Below are 26592 nucleotides of genomic sequence, written 5' to 3'. Positions count from 1 at the left end.
TCTTGAACTTTTCTTTTGGGACGACGACAACACTTAAATAGGTTGTTTGAATTCACAACTGTCTAGCCTGTGGGTCTGTTCTGTTTCAAACTATAATTCATAGAATTGCAGCCTTGGAACATGATAACTGCCTTTCAATCAATCTGCGCTGCATTTCCATTCATTTGCTTCGCTTTCAAGTTGCCAAATTAGTCACTCCTTGTCCCTGCTGGAAACATTTTGATCTTCAAAAACAGCACCTTGAGCATTACTTTGTCTCTGCTGCACAAATGTAGAGGGGGCAGAGTGAGGGTTTGTCCGAAACCTGCCCAGAAGTACTATCCCTAATAACATGGTTATAATGAAAGGCTATATGCTTCTCCAACATCAAAAGCTATTGTCTAATTTTGGCCAGCGGGATTTGACAAATCTGTAATTAAAATAGCAAGCTCGGTGATAAAACAAAGCCACTTGCTGGGAGACAGCGGATCTGGATAGATATAGATCTGTCATTAGGCTAAAGAATTGTCCTTTGCCTTTCCTGCCTTTATCTCCCTAATGCGGCTACATTTCCCCAGGATTGGCCTTTTTCAGTGGAAACCCCCCCTAAAAAAGCTCATCTCAACAAACGTCATCATCAGTCACGGCTCACGCATTTAACACAGCAAAACTAGAGGCCACCAGTTCAACCGAAATATAAACCAACTGCATGATGCTGCAGCGTGTTTCTAAATTGGTGTGAGAATGACAGCTGTGTTTTCCAGCGTGTTTAATTCTACATGTGTACAGGTTGATGGTTCAACTAGAGGGCAACTATAATGTGATGAAGTTAATGTTCATTTTTCAAATTCCCTCCCGCAGCGAGGGACTGACTGCAGCACTGATCTCAGGTGGCACAGCCTAAACAGCCAAGATACGGTGCGCTCTATTTAGTGTGTCTGGAACTATTTAACCATTGGTGCCAATATTTATATTCTTTTGGCAGGTTTGACTTGTAGATCAAACACTCATGAATAATACATTTGGTAAGGGCACACTGGAATCATTGGTGTAAGCTTTGCAGCAGGCAGTTTCCCTTCAATGCAGCTGTTTTAACAGGAGCCAGAATGGCACACAGCAGCCAGAACAACAGCTAAATACGGTTCCTCCCCCTCATTGTTATCGCTGGAGCTGATTTCAAAATGCACACAGCATGACAGCAAGGGACGCTATAAATCACCCAGAGGTAGCAGAAGCAGGCTGGGACTGACCAGCACATTAGTGTACTCTTGATGGGCACAGGTAAGGAGAAGTATGGGTGTGTTAAATTTATGTATGTGTTAGGTAGCGTCTCTATTGCTAGACTGAACTATGGATGTATGTGTGTGTAAGTGTGAAAGACAGAAAGAGAGAGAGAGAGACAGAGACACCCAGGCAGCAAGCTATTCTCCTGGATAAGAAGCTTTCAAGTAAATGAATGAATACATTATGGATTAGTGGCTGAGTACCAGAAAGCAGCTATGCTGTATCTGAGCTGAGTGCAGCTCTTGTGTTGGCAAGTGAAGGTGCAAAACAATAAGTCGGTAGGAGGCCAGGTAGACAATTTGGACCTGGGAGGCCCTTGGGGGCACCTAAGGGACCCTTGACTTGGGATGCTTATCAATCATCAATTATACAGATGAAAGTAGAAAACGAAGGTGACATGCGGCAAATTCCTGGTACATAAAAACCACACTAGGAGTATGCGTACATTCAGATCCATGCATTAATTTTCACTCCCATAGACCTACACACACACTAGCTGCAAATATAGACATGGATACACAGAGACATTTCCCCTCCCTGTGTCCTCAGGGTAAAGAATGCATTCATATTCAGCGAATGATCGGCGGAGGCAGAAACCGTTTGGATCCATTTTGTTTTTGTAGCCGATGGCAGGAAGCAGCGGCCATTATGACCTTGTGATGAATTCAGGGTTCATTTCCTACGGTTTCTTTTTTATTTTTTAACGCATGCACACAGAATTAAATTAAAAAAAAAAGAAAAGAAAAAAGAACAAAGGGAACTGCGCACTGAGAGGAAGAACATTCAGTAAAGACTAAGTCGAAGCTGTCATGGCGCTCATTCATGGTGCGACTTTCAATTCCAGGTGCACGGTGATTGAGAGAAAGTTTCATTTGTGCCCACTGTCATTTATTCATTAGCTCCCGATCAGCTCTCCTGTGCAAGGCGTGAGATGTTATAAATCAGTCACTGGCTAGACATTAACAATTCATGCAATTCATAATACATAAGACCAGTCATTTATTTATCACCTCTAAATGGGATTTCCTTCATTCTCATTGGCTGCAAGTCAGAAGTCAACTTCTGTTAGCCTGTCCAGCAGCCATTTTGAACCAAGTTGTAAATGACGTAAATCTGTGCTGAACGGGACTGTCAGACAGGAAGAGCTCCTGCTTCCTAACTAAATCTGGTTGGTTTGACTTCAAATAAAATGGTATCATTTCAAATAAAAGCAGCAGGCGTTAGGCCGAGGCTCGCTGTTGGCACAGTAGTTTTCTGCTGATTCTCTTGAGCAATCAATGTAATTGTGAGTAATTAGGCCTTAAAGTACTGTTGTCTTTCTCCAACCTGGAACATGACTCCCGAGGGAAAGCATGTGATTTTTTTTTCAGGGTATTGGAACGGCAGTCACTGATATACAGAAGGAGGCTTTTGCTAAACAGGCCCTATATGAAAAGCCTGGCACCATGCCACCTGATGCAAACACCATATGATCACGCCGACTCTCTAGATGAATCTAAATTATACCTTTGCCCCGAGGGCCTCAGCAATTCTCATTGAAAAGATACACAGCTAATTATAATGGAGGTACAACAGCCTCATAGAGCCTCATAAAGATGTGGTGTTTGATATCTGGCTCTCTGACCAGATGCTGCTCTTTTCTTTACACTACATAACATGCTGTGGCACTCTGTCTGCTTCATACGTGCCCTGCAGTTTTAGTTTAATTAGCCAGTTCCTAGAAAAACGCTGCAATATAATTTGTAATAATGGTAGCCGGTAGTAATGAGGGATAGCACTATGATAGAGGAATATGCCAAAATGATGTTTCTTACTCAGAGAAGCAAAGAACCTTAACCCACATGTCACCTGTGCCCACAGCATGTGGGTTAAACATTGTCTATTAGAGGTGTGAACACACTGCAAATTTGGACTCACCAGTCAACCTAACATGCATATCTCTGGATTGTGGGAACAAGCTGAAGTACAAGGAGAAAAGCAACCTACGCACAGGCAGAACATGCAAACTTCACACAGAAAGGCCGCAGGTGGCCCCCAGATTCAAACCAGAACGCGTGAGGTGACAGTTTTTACCTTTGCACTACAGTGCTGCATGGTTGGCCATTTGGAACAACTATAAACATGTGCCGCATGAATCACCATAATGGTGGCCGTGTGGATGCTGTCAGGCCTTGTTTAAGGCCTGTCAGCACTAGTTTAAAAAGAATCTAAAATAAACTGCGAGACTCTAGCTGCGTATGATGCACATGTGAATTAGACCCTCACGTCCCTCTTCGGTTGCCTGGTTTATCTTATCTTCGGTGTGAATGCAATGCAGCTCTGTGAGCTCAGATTTTTATTCTGCTTGTGATGTTATCCAAAAATCCAGCACAGTTTCTCTTTTCAATCAAACCTGCTGCTTCTGAATGAAGTGTCAGGTTAGGCTGAACATAAATAAGTATTGTGTCCTAGCCTTTTATGGTAATTAGCCAATGCTACACATAAAAATCTCCTCAGAATGTTATAACCTTGTTCATATCTATTCCTCAATATGACTGCACTCATTCAGACTCCATGTAAAAAGTAGCATTGCTTCGATGCTGATGTTGTGACTTTTACAGAAGATTGAGCAGAAGATTTTTTCAGAGGCGATACTGGCACTTTAAACTGCTGTCAGATACACTGGAAGGACTTACGGGTGGCTGGCTTGTTGCAGTTGTGTCCATGTCTAAAGTACTGAGGGTTCTCCACTACAGGAATACGAGTCATCCCTATGACAACCGCATCAGGACTCGCATCCAGAGTACAGGGGGTAATAATCCCGTGGTTGACATGGTGAAGAGGGCTAGCAGAGTCTTCCTCACCACTGATTACAGCTACTGGTCCTGGGAAGAGACAAAAGAAAAACTTACTTCCAAAACACATTTTTTTTTAAACTGTGAATATACTTGGTGAGACACAAATACAATTTCCTAAGGTATTCTATTTAAAAATAAATAAATAAATAACAATAATAATAATAATTCTGGGTGGAGACTGAGTTGCTGCAGTTGTTGTTTCTTAGATATGGTAATGAAGTACACAGTATGCATGTACAGTAAATTATCCTTTACTAGAGTCACAGTTATAAAGTAACATTTTCAAAGTGGGAGGTTTGTTTTTATGTCCAGGCACAGCCAGGGAAAATAAGAGCAGTTGCAGTAAACATGACTTCATATTTTTATTGGCATGTACCCACAATTACCCCAGTGTGGAGCAGCGACATAGATACAAACAAATTAAAGTTGTTTTTTCTAACTAATTCAAAACAAAATAAATGAACAGAAAAATAAATCTATTTATGTTTTGTTATAGAGAAATGGTTTATACCCAGTATATACTCCAAATGACTAACGCTAGATAAGAAGCAATTCTGACATTTAGACAGCTGGAAATGGGTAAAAACTAAATTGTTTGGGGATTTGTTTAAATTTTAGTTAAGGGCTCAAATGAAAAAATCTTCTGTAATGAGAAAAAGAAACTCAGTTTATTTATTCCTCCTTCAAAAATTAGCTTACCTGTTTAACTTACATATAAAACAGGTGCGTTTTGCTGGTGTTTTATTTCCTGAAGCTGCTAGCATATATGTCAAAATCCAGTTTTGGATTTTCAGCTGGTCACTCATATCCATCATTGGAAAACTATCAATTCAACATTAATTGATCAAAATCTGCCCAAAACACACATTTACAGTGTTTTTAAATAGTTGATGTGTAGACTTCACGTTTTCTAACCAGCATTTTATCCTTACATCCAAAGCTCAACAGCAACACTTCCTACACATCTCAGCATCTCACAGCTCTCAGACTAGAACACTGACGGCATTTATCTCCCAACCTGAAAACTTTCTCTCTCAGTGACAGGTAACAGGTTCATGCCTGCAAAGATAACCTACAGATGTCTGATCTTCAGCATTTCACCCCACACATGTCCTCTCTTGCAATATAGTTGGGATTTTTTTTTTTTTACTTCCTGGGCCATCTCAGCGATCTTATTTAGATGTGCTCAGAAAACTTTCCACTTCCAGGAGGGGAAAAAAAGTTTCTATATAGAGATGAGAGATGAAAAATAAATTGGATGAAAACGTGACCCCTGAAATAGTGTCGTGTAGGTTCTCAGACGACTGAACTTCTTTCTTTCTTGAAGACATTTCACTTCACATCCAGTGACTTATCTAAGTCCAGAACCCTTCAATTCAAGCATTTATGGTGACCCCTGAAAAAGACTGTGTGTAGTCGCAGTCATTTTGTGTTGTGCATTCAAATGTAAAATGAGCCATTTTGACAATAGCACTAAAAAAACGTGTGTCTGAAATGCATAACATAGTACAGAGTGCAGGGTTTTGTTGGTGATTTATGGGCAATCCAAAGACACAAAGGACTTAATATCCAAAAACTAAATATTAGCCTGTTATGGCAGGCCTGGATGGGTTTCAATCACGGCTGAATACCCAAAACTAACATGTTCGAATTTCTTTTTATGGGTTAAAGCAGCGGTCCCCAACCTTTTTTGCACCATGGACCGGTTTATGCCCGACAATATTTTCACGGACCGGCCTTTAAGGTGTTGTGGATAAATACCACAATAAAAACCCAGTACCGGTACCAATAAAAAAAAAAAAAAGATTTATTCATAACTCACAGGAAAAGACCCAGGGACACCGAGTTAACGATAAAAAATAACGATAAAGACCATGAAAATCATAATTTTCACACCTGAGTCTCAACTCTCGCGGCCCGGTGCCAAACAACTCATGGACCGGCCCGGGGGTTTGGGACCGCTGGGTTCAAGTGTGAAGCCAAAGACAATCAAAGCCAGCCACCTTTTTAGTTTCCATATTCTTTTAGATTATCAATCTTCTAAGTGATATGAAACACATTGAAAAGACAGCAAACATGAGGTAATGTCCAGCAACATTTTATGTATAATGCATCTCAGTATCACAGAGTCATGTGAACTGTTCTTTTTAGTGGTTTGGGTGCTAGAAAAAAATGGAGTTTTTCCTCCCAAACATCTTCAGTTCAAAATTATTGAGATCTATTATCATATTTAAGAGGACAACAATTTCTTTTTAGAGTCTGTGATTTGTGGCTAAGCATAACCATTAATTAATGCTATTGAATTAGAGGACATTGTATGAAACTATTATATTTGCTAGTAAACAAAAGGTTTGGCAGTAACATATTCGCAACATTTCAAATTTGTGAATATTTCCCTGTGGATGCAGTTATGTTTCCTTTAAAATTTAATTGCAGTTTAGTTGAATGTGAAAGAAAGTTGAAGAAAAGTCAAAGCCGTGGAACATGATGCACAACATATCCCTCACTGACTTCTGTCATACTGACCGTGTGAAGATTTTTGATAAATGGAGACAGAAAATGCATAAAAAAGAAAGAAAGAAATGACTATCAACACAGGTAGTGCCCGACTACCGACGCCGTCTGAATTTAGAATTTATGTTGTCATACAACACACTCCTGTCAATACCAAGCATAATTCCCTTTCTTTAATCAAAATTCATAGAAAGACTCTGACATGATTTACTGTAAGCCAATGTGATGCAGTTTGCTGTTCGATCACTGCTATGCCGAAAGCAATGCGGAGCTCTGACAACTGCAATCTTCAGTGGGGAATGAGGAAAGGAGGAGGGAGGGAATGAAGGGAGCGAAGGAAACAGTGAGTGGAAATAAAGTCAACAGCAGCTGATTCAGAGAAGCAGTGACAGTGAATCTGTTTACACTCCATGTTGAGTCTTTTGCTCACCTTGACAACACTGTAAATAGTAATCAAGACCCAGGCATATCAAATTATAGACCCTGAGTGGAAGGAAGATGGGGTTGAGGTGGCATGTGATGAAGTGACACATGCGAGCAACAATTTAGTCACAACATTTATTCTCATTGCAGAGATTTCATACCTGAGTGCCTGCTTTATTACAGAGATGTGCACAGCAGAGCACAGGTCTTCGCCAGCAACTACCCACCCAACCACTGGGAACAGGTGGCACACTAAATCTCAGTTGATGCCTCTGACCCTCTGTTACACGGCACAGGCACAAAGATATATGTGCAGTATACCGCTTTAAACATCACTACACTTGAAATAAAATCATTACCTAGAAAATCGTTATGATTCATGTTTAAATCTTTAAAAATGAAAGAAGATGCCTCAAAAGGATCCCTGGATTATGTTCTGCTTTTTAATACAATATGAAATGGAATGAAAACCCATCTGATCAGAGTCTGGTGCCAGATCGATGAGGCCTCGGGGAAAGCCTGGCCTCAGTCCAAACCACAGTGCTTCAAACTACACAGAAACCTCCCCCTTGATTTCTTGCTAGATGAAGGTTTTCTGAGGAGTGAGGGGGAAATTGAACTTCTTGACTTGAGAACACCCTAAAAATTGCATTTATGTTACCTGAGTGATGAAAAGGCCCAACGGCATCCGAGAGGGGTTTTATCATCTGAGACGTTGCCTGTGCACAGAATGGAATTCGGCACTGGACATCTTCCCCTGAAATGTCTATCTGAGAGCAAGGTTCCTCTCTATTAAACCAACTTTGATTTATTCAGGAGAACTGGAAAATGAAATGAGCCAACTTTCAGCTATTTTTTCCATTCTTTTGCATGACTCATCTTTTTCGCAGTATCTCACTGGCTCTGAAGGTCAGATTTTCAGGCCCTGTTCCTCAAGTTAATGCAATCATTTGTCTGTGTGTATCTCAAGCCTGAAATTAGTCGGATACTTGTATCAATTTAAAGATGTAAAATATAGGTAGATGAGAAAATAAATAACCACTCTGTTTCAGTTAGTGTGGTAATTATGATGCAGCAGTATGAGCTTTTTCTCTCCAGCTGAATGTTACAACTCAATGCCTGTAATTTTTGTGCAGTCATGACCAGAGTAACTAGAGCTTGAAAGATGAGGATCCTGCTTCTCTGGTCCTGTTATGGTTGTTGTGCAGATCATAGACAGTATAAAAGGTGGACATAGCTGGTTTTTGAAATCTTGTTTTTGAAGCCTTTGATGGGATGTGTGGAACTGTAAAACCAATGACTTTACCATGTTTAATCATCCAGTTTGAAACATTGGATATATGGATGGATTCATGTTAGCACAGTACTACATAGCTGTGCGCTGTGTTAATTTCACAGGACAGTATTGTCTTGTATAGAAAATGGGAAATTCTGAACTTATTCAAAATAACGTCTGCATATTCTGTCGTAAATGACATGTTACACTGACACATTGTTAGGGAGGGAGACAGAACAAAAGAGACAGCATGGAAAAGAGCTGGAATTAATATTAACTAATGATTAACTGCAGATTGGCGTATAAACACATTACGAGTACAAAAAAAAGTGAGTGACTTGGGAACAACAGAAAGTCTACGACATTCAGTAACTTCAAGAGAGCTGGGTCCAGAGTAAAACCAGAGTTAAACTATTCTCAACTGACTACAGCGACTACCAGTGAAATCGCACAATAACATAATTACTGACATACAACCAGGTTGTAAATACATTAGGGAATTAACTAACAAACTGGGGCCTGTAATTGTTAAATAACCCAAATACAGCACATGGAAACAGTAGTAACTAGTTGTAAACAAATATGCAAATCTTATCAGGTTGATGTCAGTGTAGAAAAAACACAACAGTTCTGAAGGAAAAACGCAAAAGAATCCAGAAACAGGCAGGGAACACATGCAGTGGATAAACAGATGCTAAGACAAAAGGGAAGGACTGGACAATATATACACAAGGATAATCAGGGAAGTGGAAACAGGCGGGAAACGAGAAATGACTGAACATAATCATGGTAATCATACTGTTATGATTCAGTGTTGTAATTGTTTGATTTATGTGTGACTCCTCCCACCAGAGGTTGGCTGTGTTTTTTTTTTTCTTCTCTCTCAGGTGTGGACACCTGGGTGTGTCTTATTGAAGTCCAGTGCCTGCTGAATAGTTGGGTGTTCTGGGATTGGATACTTGGTTGATTACCCGAGTACTTAACCACCAGATGACAACCACCTGGTCCCCTCTCCACCACCCCACAGATAGCCTGTGTTTTCTGATTGTTGTTACTTAGAGTGTTTTTGCCTAAAAACTTAGTTAACTGATTAGCATGTGTGTGTCTGGCACTAGAGCATTGCTGTTGTAAATAGCTGTAAATAGATTTGTAAAGTAGCTAAAGTAGTTTGTTGTACCTCTTTCATTGCGTATTTTTTTTAAACAAATTTCCCACGCGAGGGAATAATAAAGGTTACCTTATCTTATCTTATCTAATCTTATATATTGTTCACTACAGCAGCGTGGTAGTGGTGAGAAGCCTTTTCTGTTAATTCAGTTTTCTCCTGTTTTTCACTTTAGGTAAGCGAATTGTCTGTTGGTTGTTTTTTTTTGTACTGGGAAGTGTGGGGACCGTTAGGGAGTTTTGTTATTTTTACTCACTGTTGACGTAAATAAATGGCTGCTTAGCAATTTTGTGTTTTCTGTTTAGCTCTTTCTTGGGTGGTGCGTGAGTGGAGGCCAAGTTTCTTGTTGCGTTCAATGCACTCCTAGACCAAGAACGCAACAATACACTGAAGTAAAGCTGAAGATACAGACACAAAATAAAAATTAAAACAGGAAGTAAAAGTAACTAAACACAAGAGGGGGAAAAAAAACTACCGTAAATAGAAGGAATTAGATATAAATAATGTACCGAAAATGCTATATAGAAACTTCATTTCAGAAGTGCCATTGATGGAAATCAAAATCTAAACTGAAAGCTTAACTTAAAACATATAAACTAAGGATTAAAAACAGTAGCACAACAAAACTCAAGACCTAACAGGAATATCCAATACTGATGACAAAGGTGTGTACTCTATTACTAATAGAATAGTAATAGAGTTTCTACTGCAAGCAGAAATAGCTGTCCAGGGTTTTTTACCTGTACCACCTCCTTGAAAAAGAGTAACATAAAATATTTTGCTTCTGTAAACCTTCCAAAAACCAAAGCATAATAAAATGTTAGGATGGATTTTGTTCCTTATGCTCACAGGCTTTATGCTAAGCTAAAAAAATAATTAAAAAAATACAGTGGAACTCCGACTTATGAAATTAATTCGTTCCCGAGGGTCTTTCGTAAGTCGAAAATTTTCGTAAGTCGAAGCACCCAACGCGCCTTTTGAGTAAACGATAGGCTATAGGCTAATTGCTAACTGCAACAACAATACGTCGTTCAAGTGGAACAGCGAAGCGCAAGTACAAAAGCCAAGGGGTTGTCACATGATTCAGAAGGCATTCTGGGCATTCTGGGCACAGCCAGCGGATTTCGTTACGCGGGCATTTTGCCGTAACACGGGCAGAAATATTGCCGTTAAGTGCCTTGGTAACTTGAATTTTTCGTTAAATGGGGTATTTGTAAGTCGGGGTTCCACTGTAATAGTGATTTGAGATTTACTGCATCAACTTAAGAGCACTGATGTGTTTATTCCCCTCAAGAAGATCTAGCAAGAACGAAAATAATTAAGTGTAAGATGTTTAAGAATGTATAAAACGTATCTGTAAAAAAATAAATGACCATCGATAGCTCATATTTATATACACATATATGTGGTGAGTTATGTTCATATGTGGTGCGTTAGTAATGAGGATACTTTCCAAAACCATGCAGTTGTTCTCTTCGCTATATTTGCGCACAGTTTTTCAAGGTTTTTTTTTTCTCAATGAGCTCAGAGAACTTCCCTCTGTCTCTTCCTCCTTTTCATGTATTCCCAGACTGACTCTATGATGATGAGATCAGGGCTCTGCAGGGAACACACCATCTGTTGCAGGACTTTTTGCTCTTCTTGTCTCTGAAGACAGTTCCTTATGGCCGATGAGACACCCTCCAAAAGGCCCGATGCTAAAAAATTTTCACGATGGAGAAGAATCTAAGACTTGCAAATCACTCTATAGCTATGGAGCCTCTGACACACAAGTCGGCAAGAATGCAACTGATTATCAAAGGACATGGTACTGGTGGCAAAAAAAAAACAAAATAAATTTAACACGTTCAGAGTAACAGATATCAGTTTGTCATGGGACTCCTTCTGGAAAAGTCTTAGATCACTGTGGCATGCCGCGGTTTGAAGATTAGATAAATCTCATTGCTCACATCCTTCGAGCTTTTTCCAGCCAATATGTTTCTCCAGCCAATATCCTTCTCTTTTCTCTAAAATGTGTCCCTGCAGAAGACATGTCATTCAGGTCTACATTACTCAATGTTCCTTCGCAGTAACATCCCACAATCCCAGCTTGTGGCGGTACAGCAGATGTTTTATGTTCACGTGCGGTTTGCAGGTACATTAGCTAATTCAGTCAAATCAATTGATCAAGTGTGACTTTTGCATCATCTGTTTCTCAGAGTTTAGAAGCCAATCTGATTTACTCTACTCGAGCAGAGACAGCACAGCCTAGTCCTCCCGGGTTTTGAAATGGACTCGTAAATTAAGGCATTGTCCAAGTGCTGGGCGTCAGCGATGAATCAAAAGCATACTCGCACCTTTGAACTTGTAAATGTTCAAACACAAGTCGGCTTCCATCTCCAGGCTTTTGTCACCTTGCAAGAATAATCACACTGAACCCCAACCTTTTTTAACACGACCAAAAAAGATCGCTGATGGTGTGAAAGCTTTTTCGTTCCACCTCATGGCCTTATGAAGCCTCACAAACTCGTATCCACACATTTAGCAGGGCAGAGGTTGGGTACAAGGGGGAGCCATTCAGTCATTACATATATGCTAGTGAGCAACAGCTACAGGGAAAGAAATGTATAGCCACCTAATGGCAAAAAATAACAGCTGTTCCTCGCTGTGCTGTGTGTTTGTGTGGGGTTTTTTTTGGGGTTTTTTTGAGTGGTTTATCACTGAAAAAAAGTTAGAAGATTAAAACAGTAGGTCGCCAGAAAACATGACTAAAATCGATAAATAAAAATTTTGTCACAGTCCTGGGTCTGCGACCCAGTGTTTTGTGTTTTTGGTTTAAGTTTTACTCTGTGAGTTATGGTTTTCTGTTTGTATTACGTTTATAATAGCTAAGTTTTAGGTTTCTCTTCTGTTTCTGTGCCTCCTCTTTGTTCATGGGAAGGGCCGTTGTGTTTAGCTTACGTGTCTTGAGTTCAGCCTGTGTGCTTCCTGTTTTACCTTGATAGTTGTGGTCCTTTACTCCCTGTGTCTCGCTATGTCAGATTTATCCGAGCCGTGTCTCCCTCCTGTTGTGCATCCCTCCTCGTTACCTGTTGTGTATTTATGGCGCGTGTTGTCATTTGCTCTTCATCGGTGCGTCTGCTTGTCATCCCCAGTGTAACCTCTGCTCTCCGCTCCTCGCATTTCCAGGGTTAGGGTTTCTTCTTCTAGTTTCTTGTTTCAGGTTTGTGTTATTTTACGCTTAGTTTTCCCAGTTTAGGTTTTGGCTCGTTTTCTCTGCTCCAGCTGTTGATTTTTTTGTTCAGCCATAAATAAAGGCTCTCTTTCTGTTATCCTCCACCTTCCTCTCCGTTTGCCTGCATTTGGGTCGACTCCTCACGCTCTCCCCACGATTCGCCTTTGCAAATCGTGACAAAGTTGAACCCACATCATGGACGTTATCTAAATTTTTTTAGTAAGAGAAACTTTTTGTTCAAGATAATTTTCTGTTATCTCTTTATATATTATAATAAAGCAAAACAACTCAACAGAAAACATCATTTGTGATTATAACTTATGATGTTACACTTTCATTTTTTTACCCAGCAGAGCTATTTGACTTTAACTTACCTTGTACTTTCCAAAAACCAAGCTCTAAAAGCTTTTCCAGCATACTGAACAATAATGTAAAAACACATATTTGGCTTGGACTGTCACTGAGAATGGGAATAACTATGTGTAGCTGAAATTACAACAGGAAAAATGAGTTCATAAGTATTCATCCAGCTTCTTTTCTTTGTCATATTAGCAAATACTCTAGATTAAAATTTTTGTTTCATCATGTTTCCATCAGATTGGCAAAAACATTGTTTTCTTCCATTTCCTCAAAAATACTTAATTCACTCTGAGCTGAGAAAATTCAGGAGGAGGAGAGATATTCTTCCAACAGAAAAAAAGCCTTGCTCTTACCCACAGCGGTGTGAAGTCTGTTCAGAGTATTGAGCGGAAAAATATGTGTGACATTTTGCTGGATTCAAAGGAAAATATGAAGCCCCAACCACACGCTATACAAATCACAGCTGCATACAAGAAAAACACTCTTGGCAAAAGTATCAGAATTAAAAATGATATTTCTCCCCTTACCTGTAACCTTTTTAAAATTTGTTAAAAAAAATAAAATAAAATCGTACAATTCTTAAATCCAATGAAAACACAAGGGCAACAACAATAACAAGCTCTGTCTGTAATTTAGCAATCACTTAATGTAGCTCCTCTGTCTGTGTCACAAAATCCAAAATCTAAAAACACACCAACCTTTGCACAGGTCGATATGCTCCATCACTACTATGGACACACACAGTAATGATAAGTCCATCCCACATACACTGTTCTGTGGCCTGTAATGCTAAACCAACTCACTTTTGCTACAGCGTAGGGCCGTTCTATTGTTGACAATGACTTTTAAAACAATTAACAATTAATCAACATTAGGGACCGAATTTTAAAAAAGATTGCTTCTTCAGGTGCCATAAGTGCATTTAGTCGAGAGTGATGTAGACTGGGGAGAGACCTCAGACAGTAGTGAGACAAACACACCGCTGGTAGTGGCGTTTTCAGGGGGTTTAAATGTAAAATGCCACCAGCCTTATCCTATAAACTACTGTTGTTATTTGCTTTTTACCTGTGCACAGAAGGCTTGGCTGCTAGTGTGTCTCTGTACTCAACTTGTCCACAGTGACCAGGTTGGTACCATCCTCCCCTCTGGTGTCTTAAGATGTCATTAACATGTCAACCTCCTATTAATCCTTTTCTTTCTCCCCTGTCTGATCTAGTCTTTAAAACATCCTCTGAGTTTTTTCTGGTTTTACCTTCTCAGTGCTTTTATTCCACTTGCAACTTGTGATTTCACTCTGTGTTTAATGTAGCAATTATTTCTGCAAATATACCAGACCAGAGTAAAAACCAGCAGGAGGGGTATGTCTGGAGCCCCCCCTCCCCATTTGTTTGTGTCTCTGTTTCCCTAAAAACAAAAGTGAGAACTGAAGGTGATTCTCAGGACAAGCAAAAAAAAAAAAAGGCAGCAGGTGACTCTGCGGGGTTTTCCCTGTGGTGGGGAATAAATTGTGCAGAGTGTGATTGCTTCCGTTCCACCTCCTTGTGGTAATTATCGCACAGATTCCTTTCAAAGGTAGTTAATTAGGACTGGAATTAACTTGAGGACATGTAAAATGAACAAGAGAACACAGGAAGGATAACTTACTGAGGCAAGGGTTCGCTTTTAGTTAACAATGGATTTGAAGCAAATTAAATACATACGTGGGAAGGGTTGAAAAGTGTGAAATCAAGGCAAACTTGTGAGTTTGCAGGACATAAATATTGGCTGCCATGGTGCTCAAAGCTTTTTTTCATGAATCCATCAAAGCTGGTCATTTGCTATTCAGCACTATGACTATACGGCAGGTTAATTTTCTGATATATTGCTCTCAGTACAACCAGCAAATGTCTTAACACATTCTTAATTACAGCGTCTAAGTGGACTCAGTGTAAGCCAAACAGGACTACCACCGGCTACTGTTATGATGTTGCAGCTGCTGGCTTAGTATCAGCCAAATGAGGAAATCACAACACAGTGAGTGTAGCATAAGATTTACGAAAAGGTCAGTTAATCGCCAAATGTCACCAATGTGTGAAGAAGCCTTGCAGTTATGTGCAAAACTCAAATGACAACTCCCCTTGCTGCACTGAAGAAGACATTTAAATAGCTCTTCTGACAAACAGCCTCAACCTGCTCACTCAGCCTCCCACTCAAGCATGGTGGGCACGTGACAGCCGTACAGCGGAGACAAACTCGGGGTAACCCCATTTCTCACAAAGTAGCAGCCTCCATAGTAGGAAAAGCACTGCTTCTTCAGCTGATGGTGACCAGCTGTGGCCGAGTGCTAGGACTCTGAAATTTATGGGCTACCGACAATTTACAGTCACCTCACACAGCTCGACGTACTCTCTCTTTATTGTGGTATAAACAACGGCAAACGCTGAGGGGAAGGACGTCTGAGTCGAGACAGAAATAAACACTCATTGGAAATCTGCTGTAAACCTATCAGTCATCGCATCTGAAGCCACTCGTACGCATGTCCTCTGGAATCAATCGGTCTACACCACACCAAACATTATCTGCAATGACACAGCAGTGAAGCAATTACAGTTTGTGTTGCTGTATATATGTGGTCTTGATGCTCAGAATGATAATAAAAGAAAACACTGAGATTGCTATACTGACTCTGTTCCCACAGTGCACTATCAGCTTTTATATCTTTGACAACACATTACCCTGTAAGCTCCCTGAAGACAGACAAAGCAATTTTGCACAAGTCTGAAAAGTGATGGAAAATGACATCATCCAGTAACCGAGCTGTCCAGAGTCTGTTTCATTGATTTATGACCATGACAGAGGCTGGATCTTTACCATAACCCCGGACCTACATTTTAGTACACGTTATGCACCCAAACTCAAATTGAAAACCAAACATGCTGTAATCTGGGGAGATGTGGGGTTTCATTCTTCTCTCATTGCAATGTAATCAGAAAGAAATGAAAAGCTTCTGGTGGCATTGTTACAGGGACCAGTTTGCATCATAAACTCGGCAGTAAAGTAAAGGCAACAGCACACACATACAGTACAAACATATGCAGAGCAGCAACCCGGCACTAGATGGATATATTTCTTGTCGTGGCAATAGAATATAAAACGATTCTCCGGCATTGAGCATCTGGCAGAGTTTGCATGTAAATCACAAACGAGATGGAAAGCCACATTCAGCTACTGCGGGCCACAAAACTGCTTGATGATAGTGTACATCAGTGCTGTTGGTGCAGCCTCTGCATGCAAATGTCGCTCTATAGCTAACAAGTGTTTCAGGGGTGAAGGGATTAGCGCAGAGGTAAATTATTAGTTTCAGGGGCTGACAGGATTATAGTTTCTTTACTCTGTTAAATGTGGGGAAATGTAGTGAAAACTTAGCTAGCGGTTTTCTTAGCAGACATACAGAAATAAAAGTAAATGAATCAGTTCAAATGCAGTATTGAACCAAAATGATTTCTGATTTATTGATATTTATAACTGCATAGGTAGCAAGACTGTACTCCCAAGAGGAAAAAAAACTGCCTGAAACATGGAACATGAACCGTTCACTGCACATACACTGTAGACAGTACAATGTAGTAGAAACGTGTGTATATCTGAGTACGGTAGCTGAAACGGTAGCTAGAAGTCTCAGGACACCACCCAGCAAATTGAACAAAAAAAAAGAAAAAGAAAAAAGAATAACAGTGTACAGTGTAATGCTGTTTTCCCCCCCAGTGGTGTGTTGTAAGGCAAATCTAGGTGTGCTGTGGGATCAACAATACATCATTATAACTGCATAAAATAATGACAGATTTACTATTATTATACTATTCCACAAAACCCCAAAACAAAAGCAGAAGCAAACAAACAAAAGAAAACCAACTTTCGTTCTTGGGTTCTTAAAAAAGTTTTATTTAAGTTTTTATTACTTTCAGTTTTATTTGTTTTTATTATACTTTGGGAGCATTTGTCAAGGCAAAATGTAGGAACTTCAAAAGAAATATGAAAGGACAAATAGACAACTTACAGCATGCACCAAAGTGTCTTCAGGCGGGTTTTGTTGGCATTTTTTAACACATAGTTTTAATTTAGTTTAGTTAAGTATAATAGTCTGCTTTGGAGGTATTTGTTTCTCACTAGAAAAAGAAAAATCTTCTGCGACACTTGCGCAGCTGCCATGTGGTGGATGTTATTTCAGTATAACACATCAAAGGCCCCCAATGATAGCAAGGAGGCTAACAAAATTTCAGAGGGTGGAAAACAGATCACTATCTAGAGAGGAGAAAACCAAATAATCGCTAGTGTGACCCACAACCTAAAGAAGGAATGGGAAAACAAATATCCACATAAAAATGAGTCATCTGGACTGTGGGAAAATATCTGATAAGGTTATGGCAACAAGTCATATGCTAGCGGAGTTTACTTCAGAGCACAAAATTGCAAGTATCATAGGTTAGAATTGGTTTCATCTGACAATACAATCAACAGAAGGATTGGTGCTTTGTCAGATGGCAGATAGCCTTTTTATTTTATGCAGATATGAATAGATGTGCACCTTAACCACAAAAGGTTTGAAAACCACTGCCCTATCATACCTGATACTACAGGTTGATGACATTTCTACAAATGGTGTACTGCTCCATGCAGCCTTGCGAACACACTGTTTAGTTTGTTTTTCATTTTAATGCACCGTCATAAAAATGCTGAGAATTGTGAATATCAGTTTAAGTGAATGTTTGAAAAAGGTGACATCATCCTTTGGGGCACAGGGATTTAAGTATACTGGCTTCTAAGCAATCAAACAGGTAGTAGTTGTTGTTGGCGATGGGGCGACCACATGATGGTGGACCAGACTCATGCTTGACATCTCTACAACACTGAGGTACAGGACGCATTGTGCCTAAACCATTTACCACCTTAGTTTACTGTCTTCTTGTGCTAACATTTAACTAAACACAAAGTTCAACAGAAGTTGATTTGAATGATATGAATGGTTTATATCCTGCATTCATACTGCTTTTTCCCCACAACCATTCTGCAGCTTCCTCTTTCTTTTTTCAAAAGCAAACAGAAAATGCAAAATGTAACATTTTTGCCCGACTGAAGCAAACTGACTGAAAAAACATCACTATTTGTACTTCACTCTGACTTATTACTTATTATTAATATTTGTCTTGATACATTTTGGTTTGGGTGAAATACTACTTCAATCTTGTGTATGATGTATCATGCCAATTCATGTTAAAAAATTATTTTAAATTAAAATAAAATGATTGTCAGGACTATAAATGTGATGAGAAGTCGAGGGTAAGTACTCAGGCCAATTATTTAGAAATGTAAACCTTGTTATGAAGTGAAGCAGATTAGAAAAACAAATGAGGACAAGTTAAACTCTTTAGGGATTTATCCACTGAGGAACAGTGGCTTGGAAAAAATAAAGTCAGGGGTTCTCCAAAGTTGAGGACATTCATCCTCAGAGAATTGTCTCCATTAAGTAGCTGCTCACATATTTCACGACAGACAAAGACATTTTAGACCTTGATGCTGAACAGAACAACGTGGCGCAAGCTTAGAAAAGCACCAAAAGGTTTTTCCAGCTGGTTAAGGTAATGAAGCAAACGCTCTAACAGCAGTTTAAAATTAATTGGAAGCAGCACATTAAGGTCATTGTTAACCACACTTTCTGCACTTTGTGGCATCAGACCCCATTTCTCTAGCATTTACCCAAACTTCGTTATACACATTTAATCAAATCCCTATCCTACTAAGAAATATCAGTCAAGTGTCAATATTCTCTGTTTTCTCTCCACCCGCTCTTCTTCTCATGCACTCGCTGCTCTTTGTTTTCTTTACACAATTTTCCTGATTACTTTCTCTGCACTCAATAGCCTGTTGTCAGGATGTTAAACATGTTGCCGAAGTTTATCTGTGCAACCATATGAATACTGATAAGGACATAGAATGCCTTCAGAATGACAGCCAAAGCAATAGATCAAAACCTAAATTCCTCTATCAGCATGTTTTACCCGAGCAACTGCTGTTTCATCATAACTTAAAAGCAGTTTTTAAAAAGACTCACATCATTTATTTCCTCTCTCTCTCCCTCTCTGTCTGTCCCTGCCTCTTTTTTCCTTGTTCATGGTTCTAGTCTCAGGGGTCTTGATTCCTGCCTCGGTTCTTTCACAACTGCATCCCTCCAATGGAGGGTTCAGGACCAAACAGATTTGTTAGCCCGGGAGGTGAAGGCATAGGAGAAGGAGGAGGAAGAGGAGGAGGAGGCAGGGAAGTGTGTTTATGTGCACAGTGGGGAAGGGAGGGGAGTCATTCTAATCGCAAATCTAACCATGACACATGAATGCAAATCAACCTTCACACTTCCCCCACCCATTCCCCTCCATTCCTGAAAAGTGACTGCATCAATTCATTATGAAAGAAATGTAAGGCTGTCTGCGGTATGTTTTCTATCCACATAAATAAGTTACCATTGTAAAGGTATATCACAAAGTGCTGATACTGAACACACAATACTTTGACTTAACCCTGGCCACAATGCTTTAACACTGAAGTCCTCTTACTCATTTGAATAGATACAATCTGCTGTTGTAACGAGGGCACCAGTGATGATGGGGTCCAGAAAAGGTAACACAAGATCATCCAGGAAAATGCTCAAATAACATCAACATTTGGATTTCATACATTTTCCCAGTCTCCTGTGTTTAGGTCCTCTCTCCTGAGAAATAACACATAACCTTTGTTTATAAGGATGACCTCCTAATGACCTAAAACTTACTGAAAGGTTACGATTTTGTTGTTCCAATGTTAGTGCATTGCAAAGATTTTTGTCAAGCCCATATTAAAAAAGCAACACATTGAGGTTTTTATATCTACATGATGACAAAGTCGGGGGCTTTCTTTCATTGCTTTTCTTCAAAAAACTGAACATTGCTTAAATGTTGGAAAAGACTTGCAAAAATGCAAGTTTTTTTTCTTGGAAAAATCAGACAAGAAATAAATAGAATGTCGGACCTTGATATCTTACTTACATTTTTCTACATAGCTACATGAAGGGCACGGTACTTGTTGCACTGGCACTGAACATTGGCATTGGACAAATATGGATAACTGTGCTGAAGTGTTTTATTACATTATGAGGCCTGGTGTGCTGTACAGTGATGTATGACAGGAAGAGGTGACTTCCAACTTCTTTTCACCGCTGCAAGGGCATTGCTTTTTATAATAGCAGGATGTATTTATACCCTGGCAGTATTTTACTTTAGTCCTCCTTCCTCAGCAGCAAACATGACGCACTGAAGGGAGGTCCTGTCAGTCACAAATGTATAGATAGATGGGTAAATATATCAAAGGATTGATGGTAATATGTCCATTACTCTGAGAATAATCTTGCGCTTTTGTTTCACCTTGGTCTCCATCCGTTACAGCTCTACTGTACCTGTGACATATACTACTCTCTACAGCCTGGTTGCTTCATGCTGAGGCCCAACAGTAGGCGAACAAGCAGGCTCTTTAATATTTCAGTCAGACTCCCAGCAGACTGATAGCTTACAGGGGCAGCCATGCAGGGCGCATAGCCAAGGTTAGCTGTAACATCAACCTCCCTACATTTGAACCTGAACGCTGTACTACTGCATACACAGAAAGGAGAGCTGTACTTCACAATTTCCTTAGTTCAGGTCAGAGTTCCACATCACATAATGCTTCAAATTTAATATGAGGCTGGCAAATCCTGAATTAAGTACTCTGTGTGGTTCTTAGCTTTTTTTATGTTAAGAGTTTTCTAAGCTGTTAAATTAAGCCGAAACGGATCAGTTTCTGTTTGATATTACGGCATGTGTGACACGCTACAATTAAAATGATTACATTAAATATTCCTTTAGGAGAAGTTTTTAAGTCAAAGGAAGGAAACTCACTGTCATTACACCGATTTCAGTCCTAGTTTGACTAGTAAACTAAAACTGACTTTATTTTGAGTATGACTAAATAAAGTGTTCATTTGGTCTAATAAAAATAATTTGGTTTAATACAAATATGACTTCTTTCAGTTAAAAATATGGTTTCAATTCTAATGTTATTCATGTTTAACGCTTCACTTTTGTATCACTCATGTTTTGTTTTTGTTTTTCTGGCAGTGCGCCGTCTACCCTGGAAGAAAGACGACAGTAATAATGTCCATCGAATATTTAACATTCCTAAAATGACACAATAATTTCTGTAGATTAATTACTAGTGTGTATATTATTAATACTAATAAAATTAAATGACCAAAATCTAAAAGTGTTACACTTTTTCAACAAAATACTAAATATCAAGCTTTCATTGCGGAAATATTATAAATAAGACTTTGTAGTATCACAGGGTTGCATAGGCAGAAAGTGGGTAACAAATTACACATAGACACTTTGTTCCCCCATAAATTCTCTTTAAACTCTTTAAAGTGATTGCGTTGACTGTCGTTCCCCACACAGATGCTTCATCTGGTCCAAACATACAGCAGGAGATGCTACGCTAGAGCATATAGGCATTTCAAACAAAACAAACATCAAAACCTCTCCGAGGGCAACTGCTGCGGGAGACATGTTGTGAAACGGAACACATCATTACCCACAGCGAGCTGTCAATCATTGTCATGTGCATAAAGATGAAGTTGCCATATTTAACTTTCCCTGTTGCCCGCATTAACACATGTCAGAGGAAACACAGAAGACCATGGACTTGGGCACCAGCAGGGTCTTATTATCAGATTTTTATTCACACAAATCAATCTAGTAAAACCTATTTTGAGAGGATCTTTTGGAGATAAACTAGGATCCGTTAAAGGAACCTAAGAAAGACAAACTTGAAGCTCCAAATCAAGATGTGAGCGGGAAAAAAAAGAAGAAATAAAATGTAGGTCGCCTAATCTGACTCACTGTGACTGGGGGGTACATAGAACAAGAAAGAGAAGCAAATCAACTAATACAGCCAATTAAACCTCCTCCACCCCCACTCCACCCTTCTTTAGCGCACACTTCAAAGTGCTGCCATCAGCGGATGGCAATAAAGTGAATGAGCTGGCTGTAAATGGACTTGGATGCTGAGGATGCTGAGGCAGGGGACTGTCAAACGATGCTCATCACATAGAGACAACAGTGTTGCCATGTTATAAGAGCGAAATGGGTGTCCCACACCTTCATGCAGAAGGAACAAACCCCACTGAGTCTGGAAACATAATACAGCACAAAAGAGAGCAGCCGGTTATTGAGTGAAGGGACATTTCTTTTGATTGCCGGTTGGTTGTGTCTGAGGAAAGCAGAGCTACATTATTAACGCTCCGTGTCAGTATGTCCTAAAAGACACAGCCATCTTTTAGCAGGAGCTCTGAAATGACACCCCCTCTTGACGACCAGCCCAATGTCTAAATCTGACAAAATACAGAGTCGGAGTGTTTTTGTGAAATGGAGGATAGGCTCGCTGTAAGCCGAGTACAGCCGTCTCCACGGGGGACGGGCAGGAGAAGAGATTTTTATTTTCCAGCTCCAGGTAACGCTGTTTGAAAGAGCAGAATTGGGGCGTCTCATTACACAAAATACATTTCACACAGATCCCTTCCTTTACATAAAACCCTCAAGTTTTCTGCCCCTCTTCTTCTTTTTTCCTCCCTCTGTCCTTTCAGAAATTCTCCTCTCTCTCTCTCCCTCTCTCTGGCTTTCTCTGTTTCCCTTCCAGAGCCCAGCTGTTTTGCGTCCTGCTGGGCATTCGCAATGGGACAATTTCCACACAGATCTGAGCGCCATTTAAATAAACATCAACAGAAGATGTCAGAGGGAGACTGTGAATAACACCAGGGGCTTATCCACTTCCACCAGCTTTAAAGAGGGAAGAGGAGCCATCCAGTTCCTTCATTTCTGTCTGTCTGTATGCTGTTTGAAATAATCAGCAACCGGCCATTGCTGCTTTGGCTTTGGCTGCGTCCACTTTATGTAAGCCAGAAAGGCCAGGACTCAGCTCCTGGTAGGGCTGGCTCCCTGCTTTCCTGGAAAGGTTTCTCATATAGACATTTTTTCTGTTCCCTTGCATTATCAGTGCTGTGCTTGATTCTTGGTTAATTGTGATTCCAAAAGGCTTTTCAACAGGAAAGTGAAGCGCTTAGACGCATTATGTGTGAGGATGCTATATATCCCTCGAACAAACAAAGCATCTAGAGTTGCCTATGGCTCTGCTTTGAAATAATGCAAGAAAAAAACAGCTGTGACAGAAGGATGGTTCCTGTGGATCATCATTTTTTAAGATTATGTGTATAAATATAAAAAGAATTGCTTTTTCTCACAGCCTTTCCAATTGCAATCAGAAGCATCAGCTGCAATCTGCAGACCTTGACACAGCCCGAGCTAACTCTTCTTCACAGACCTCTATCTCTGCTGCCTTCTCTCCTCTTTTGTATTTGCACTGCTAAGCTGTTGGCAGCGCTTGTCATTTTGTTTCATAAGTGATAGCAATTACTATTCCAGCACCCAGGATCAAAGAGACACCAAAAGGAGGTTTTTAGACAGTAGAAAACACCAAACACTGTTCCCCCTCTTCTGTTTACACTGATAGAGGCTGAGGCCTCGGAGGCTGACTGAATGTGAGTGACAGAATGGGAATACACCTCCTGTTTTAATCCCGGAGAAGGGGGAAAGACAAAGGGAAGGAGGAGAGGAAGGAAAAGGAGATATTTCCACAATAAAAGGCAAACTGTACCATTAAACAGAAACCTCCCTCCTGCTTACACTGGATTAGTCAAATTACTGATTGTTTTCCAGCTCTGACAAAGGTGGATGCATTGAACTGAATCATAGTAACACTACTCGTAGCGAGACAGCGGGGGTTTCAGTTCAAATAATTGGAGATTCATTTTAGTAAAACAAAGAAGGATGAACAATGTAGCTTGTCTATGTTGTCTGCATTGCATGTCTTCACTACCCAGTGCACATTTCTTCATATCTGGGGTGACAGTATAGACTATTCAAAGGAGCTTGCAAAGAAAAGCGTCTGGACTTCTTTAAGTTGCTTGAAGACGTTTCACCTCTCATCCGAAAAGCTTCTTCAGTTCTAATGTCAAATGGTGGGGTGTTCCAGATTTAAACCTAGTGGGAGTATCCCCCCGCAGAGGGACAAAAGGACCCCCTGATGATCCTCTAATCGCCTGAGCCAAGGTGTGAAACTGGATGTGGGTCCCAATCAGCCAGGGTTTCGGATGAGCTCGTTGTGAAACCTGGCCCCGCCTTATCATGCGAATTCCTGAGGTCAGATGGCCCAGGATGTGAGTGGGCGTTAGTTAAGGCGTCTGGGGAGGGAACTCAAAACTGGATTATAGATGGAATGGGATACTCCCACTAGGTTTAAATCTGGGACTCCCCACCATTTGACCCTAGAACTGAAGAACCTTCTCGGATGAGAGGTGAAACGTCTTCAAGCAACTTAAAGAAGTCCAGACGCTTTTCTTTGCAAGCTCCTTTGACTACGATGACCTGGATGACTGAGAACCTTCACAGACAGTACAGACTATTCCAGCACTACTAAATTTAGTAAAGAGCAGACTGCCTCCCTAAAAGATTGTGTAATCACATAACAATTCTGTTGTGGGTTCAACTTGGCCAGTTTTGCAAACTTGATATCACATTCTCTTGTTGGAGATTTAATCATGCTTAATAACCAATATGCGAAACCTGAGCCAAACAATCCTGTTTTTGTATTATACTCAATTAAATAAATGGAGCACACCTGCAGGCTGTAGGTAATAATTAGTTCACAGTTAAAAATAAATAAATAAACATTTTCACATTCTATAAATCAACTCACCGAGTGTGAACCAGCTACTTTATGGGCAAACTCTTCTGAACGTGATCACTTTATAAGCTCTTGTGTAAAGTCATGTTGAACTGTTAACTGCTAAGAATTAGTAGCTTTGTGAATATTGCTTTTTTTCCGCTGCACACAGTCTTTTAATTTAAACTGACAAGAACTGTGTTTAAATAAAATAAAAAAAGTCCAACTTGAGATGTTTTCAGCGTAGGAGTTGAAACATATTAGTGCGACTCTAAAAGAGGGCATCGGCTAATAGTCTGAAATGTAAATTAAAATGTTGTTGCCCTGGTCACGATACTTGTACTGTGGGATTAATCTGCAGTGTAGTGACAAGCCCAGCTGAACAATGTGCAATGCCTCCCCTCTACTCCCTGGACAATTCTCCCTGACACGCAGAGGACAGCTTCCTGGCCCTCTTCCTCTCACTGTAATGGAGGTCGGATGCTGCTTTTCCGCATTTCTGCCCACATTAGCATCTCTAGTTAATTGGCACCATTTGCTCAATGGCATCGCTTGAGTTTGTAAATTACTTTTACAATTGTCGCTAATTATCAAGCTCGATGAGTGGAATTGGCGCGATTGGTCCCCAGTGGAGCAGAAACACAACAGGCGGAGGAAGGATTAAGACTCTGGGGGCAACAAGAGGAGCTGGCTAGCTGAGAAATACGGTAGCGCTACATGCTAATCAACAGAGGATTACATACAGATGGTGCTACTGTAGCGCTGCCTCTCTGGGCCACATGCTAGATGAACTACTGATGCACCTTGGCTGTGTCCTCAAGAAACCATATAAATTCTCATTAGTTTTTTTCTTCATTTAATTTATGTGGAATTGTTTGCAGAGTATCTGGTAACAAATAATACAGAAATAAGTGAGCCGACCAAGTTTGTCTAATCTACCTTAACATGAAACTATAGCCTGCAGAATATTTGATAACTTGCTCTGTCACTCTGGATTCAAACAGCCTGTCAAGCTGCACAAATTATTGACATCAGTTGAAGATTTTGCACTTGTTGTAAGATAGACGTAAGCAGAAGCAGCTTATATCACTTAGCTTTAAAACTACCGGCCACAATTGTGGGTTTTACACAAGACTGAGACATCAGCAGTAGGTTAGCATGGAAGGTAAGAATATGACATGAATAGATCATTTTTGCGTTGTGATGCAAATATCTCATAAACTGAGGGTAGGGCTGCTCAATTAATCGAATTTTAATCTCGATTACGATCTGGGCTTTCAACGATCATTAAAAAAGACTGAGCCGATTATTAGCCCCTCCCTCATGCTTTACTCTCGCGCTGCTCCGTGTGGCAAATCGAGAGCACCTCTCTGCATTTTGAACACGTGTCACAACAATTAAGAGCAGCGGTCTCCAACCTTTTTTGCGCCACGGACCTGGCAGTTTATGCCCGACAATATTTTCATGGACCGGCCTTTAAGGTGTCGCGGATAAATACAACAAAATAAAACTAGTACCAGTACCGAAAAAAAAGATGATTTATTCATAACACATGTGAAAAGACCAAGGAAAACCGAGTAAACGATAAAAACGATAACAAAATAACGCTGAAAACCGATAAAACCCCTGAAAACACCTGAGCCTCAACTCTCGCGGCCCGGTACCAAACAACTCACGGACCGGTGCCAGTCCGAGGCCCGCGAGTTGGGGACCGTTGATTAAGAGG

At 40.2% G+C, this 26592-nt stretch overlaps 1 protein-coding gene across 3 annotated transcripts in view; it reads right to left on the bottom strand.

The window, feature by feature from the left end:
* The window catches only part of ntrk3b (neurotrophic tyrosine kinase, receptor, type 3b), a 224195-nt gene that overhangs the window by 49569 nt on the left and 148034 nt on the right, over positions 1 to 26592 (bottom strand). For all 3 annotated transcript variants that reach the window (XM_004539757.2, XM_004539756.2, XM_004539758.2), the window contains one exon: positions 3939 to 4127. In XM_004539757.2, the coding sequence (XP_004539814.1) occupies positions 3939 to 4127 (189 nt within the window). The remainder of the gene's footprint in view (positions 1 to 3938; positions 4128 to 26592) is intronic.

Source organism: Maylandia zebra, linkage group LG1, assembly GCF_041146795.1.
Source record: "Maylandia zebra isolate NMK-2024a linkage group LG1, Mzebra_GT3a, whole genome shotgun sequence".
NCBI lineage: Eukaryota > Metazoa > Chordata > Actinopteri > Cichliformes > Cichlidae > Maylandia > Maylandia zebra.
Note: the sequence above shows the minus strand (reverse complement) of the source record. Positions and strands in the feature narration are given on the sequence as shown.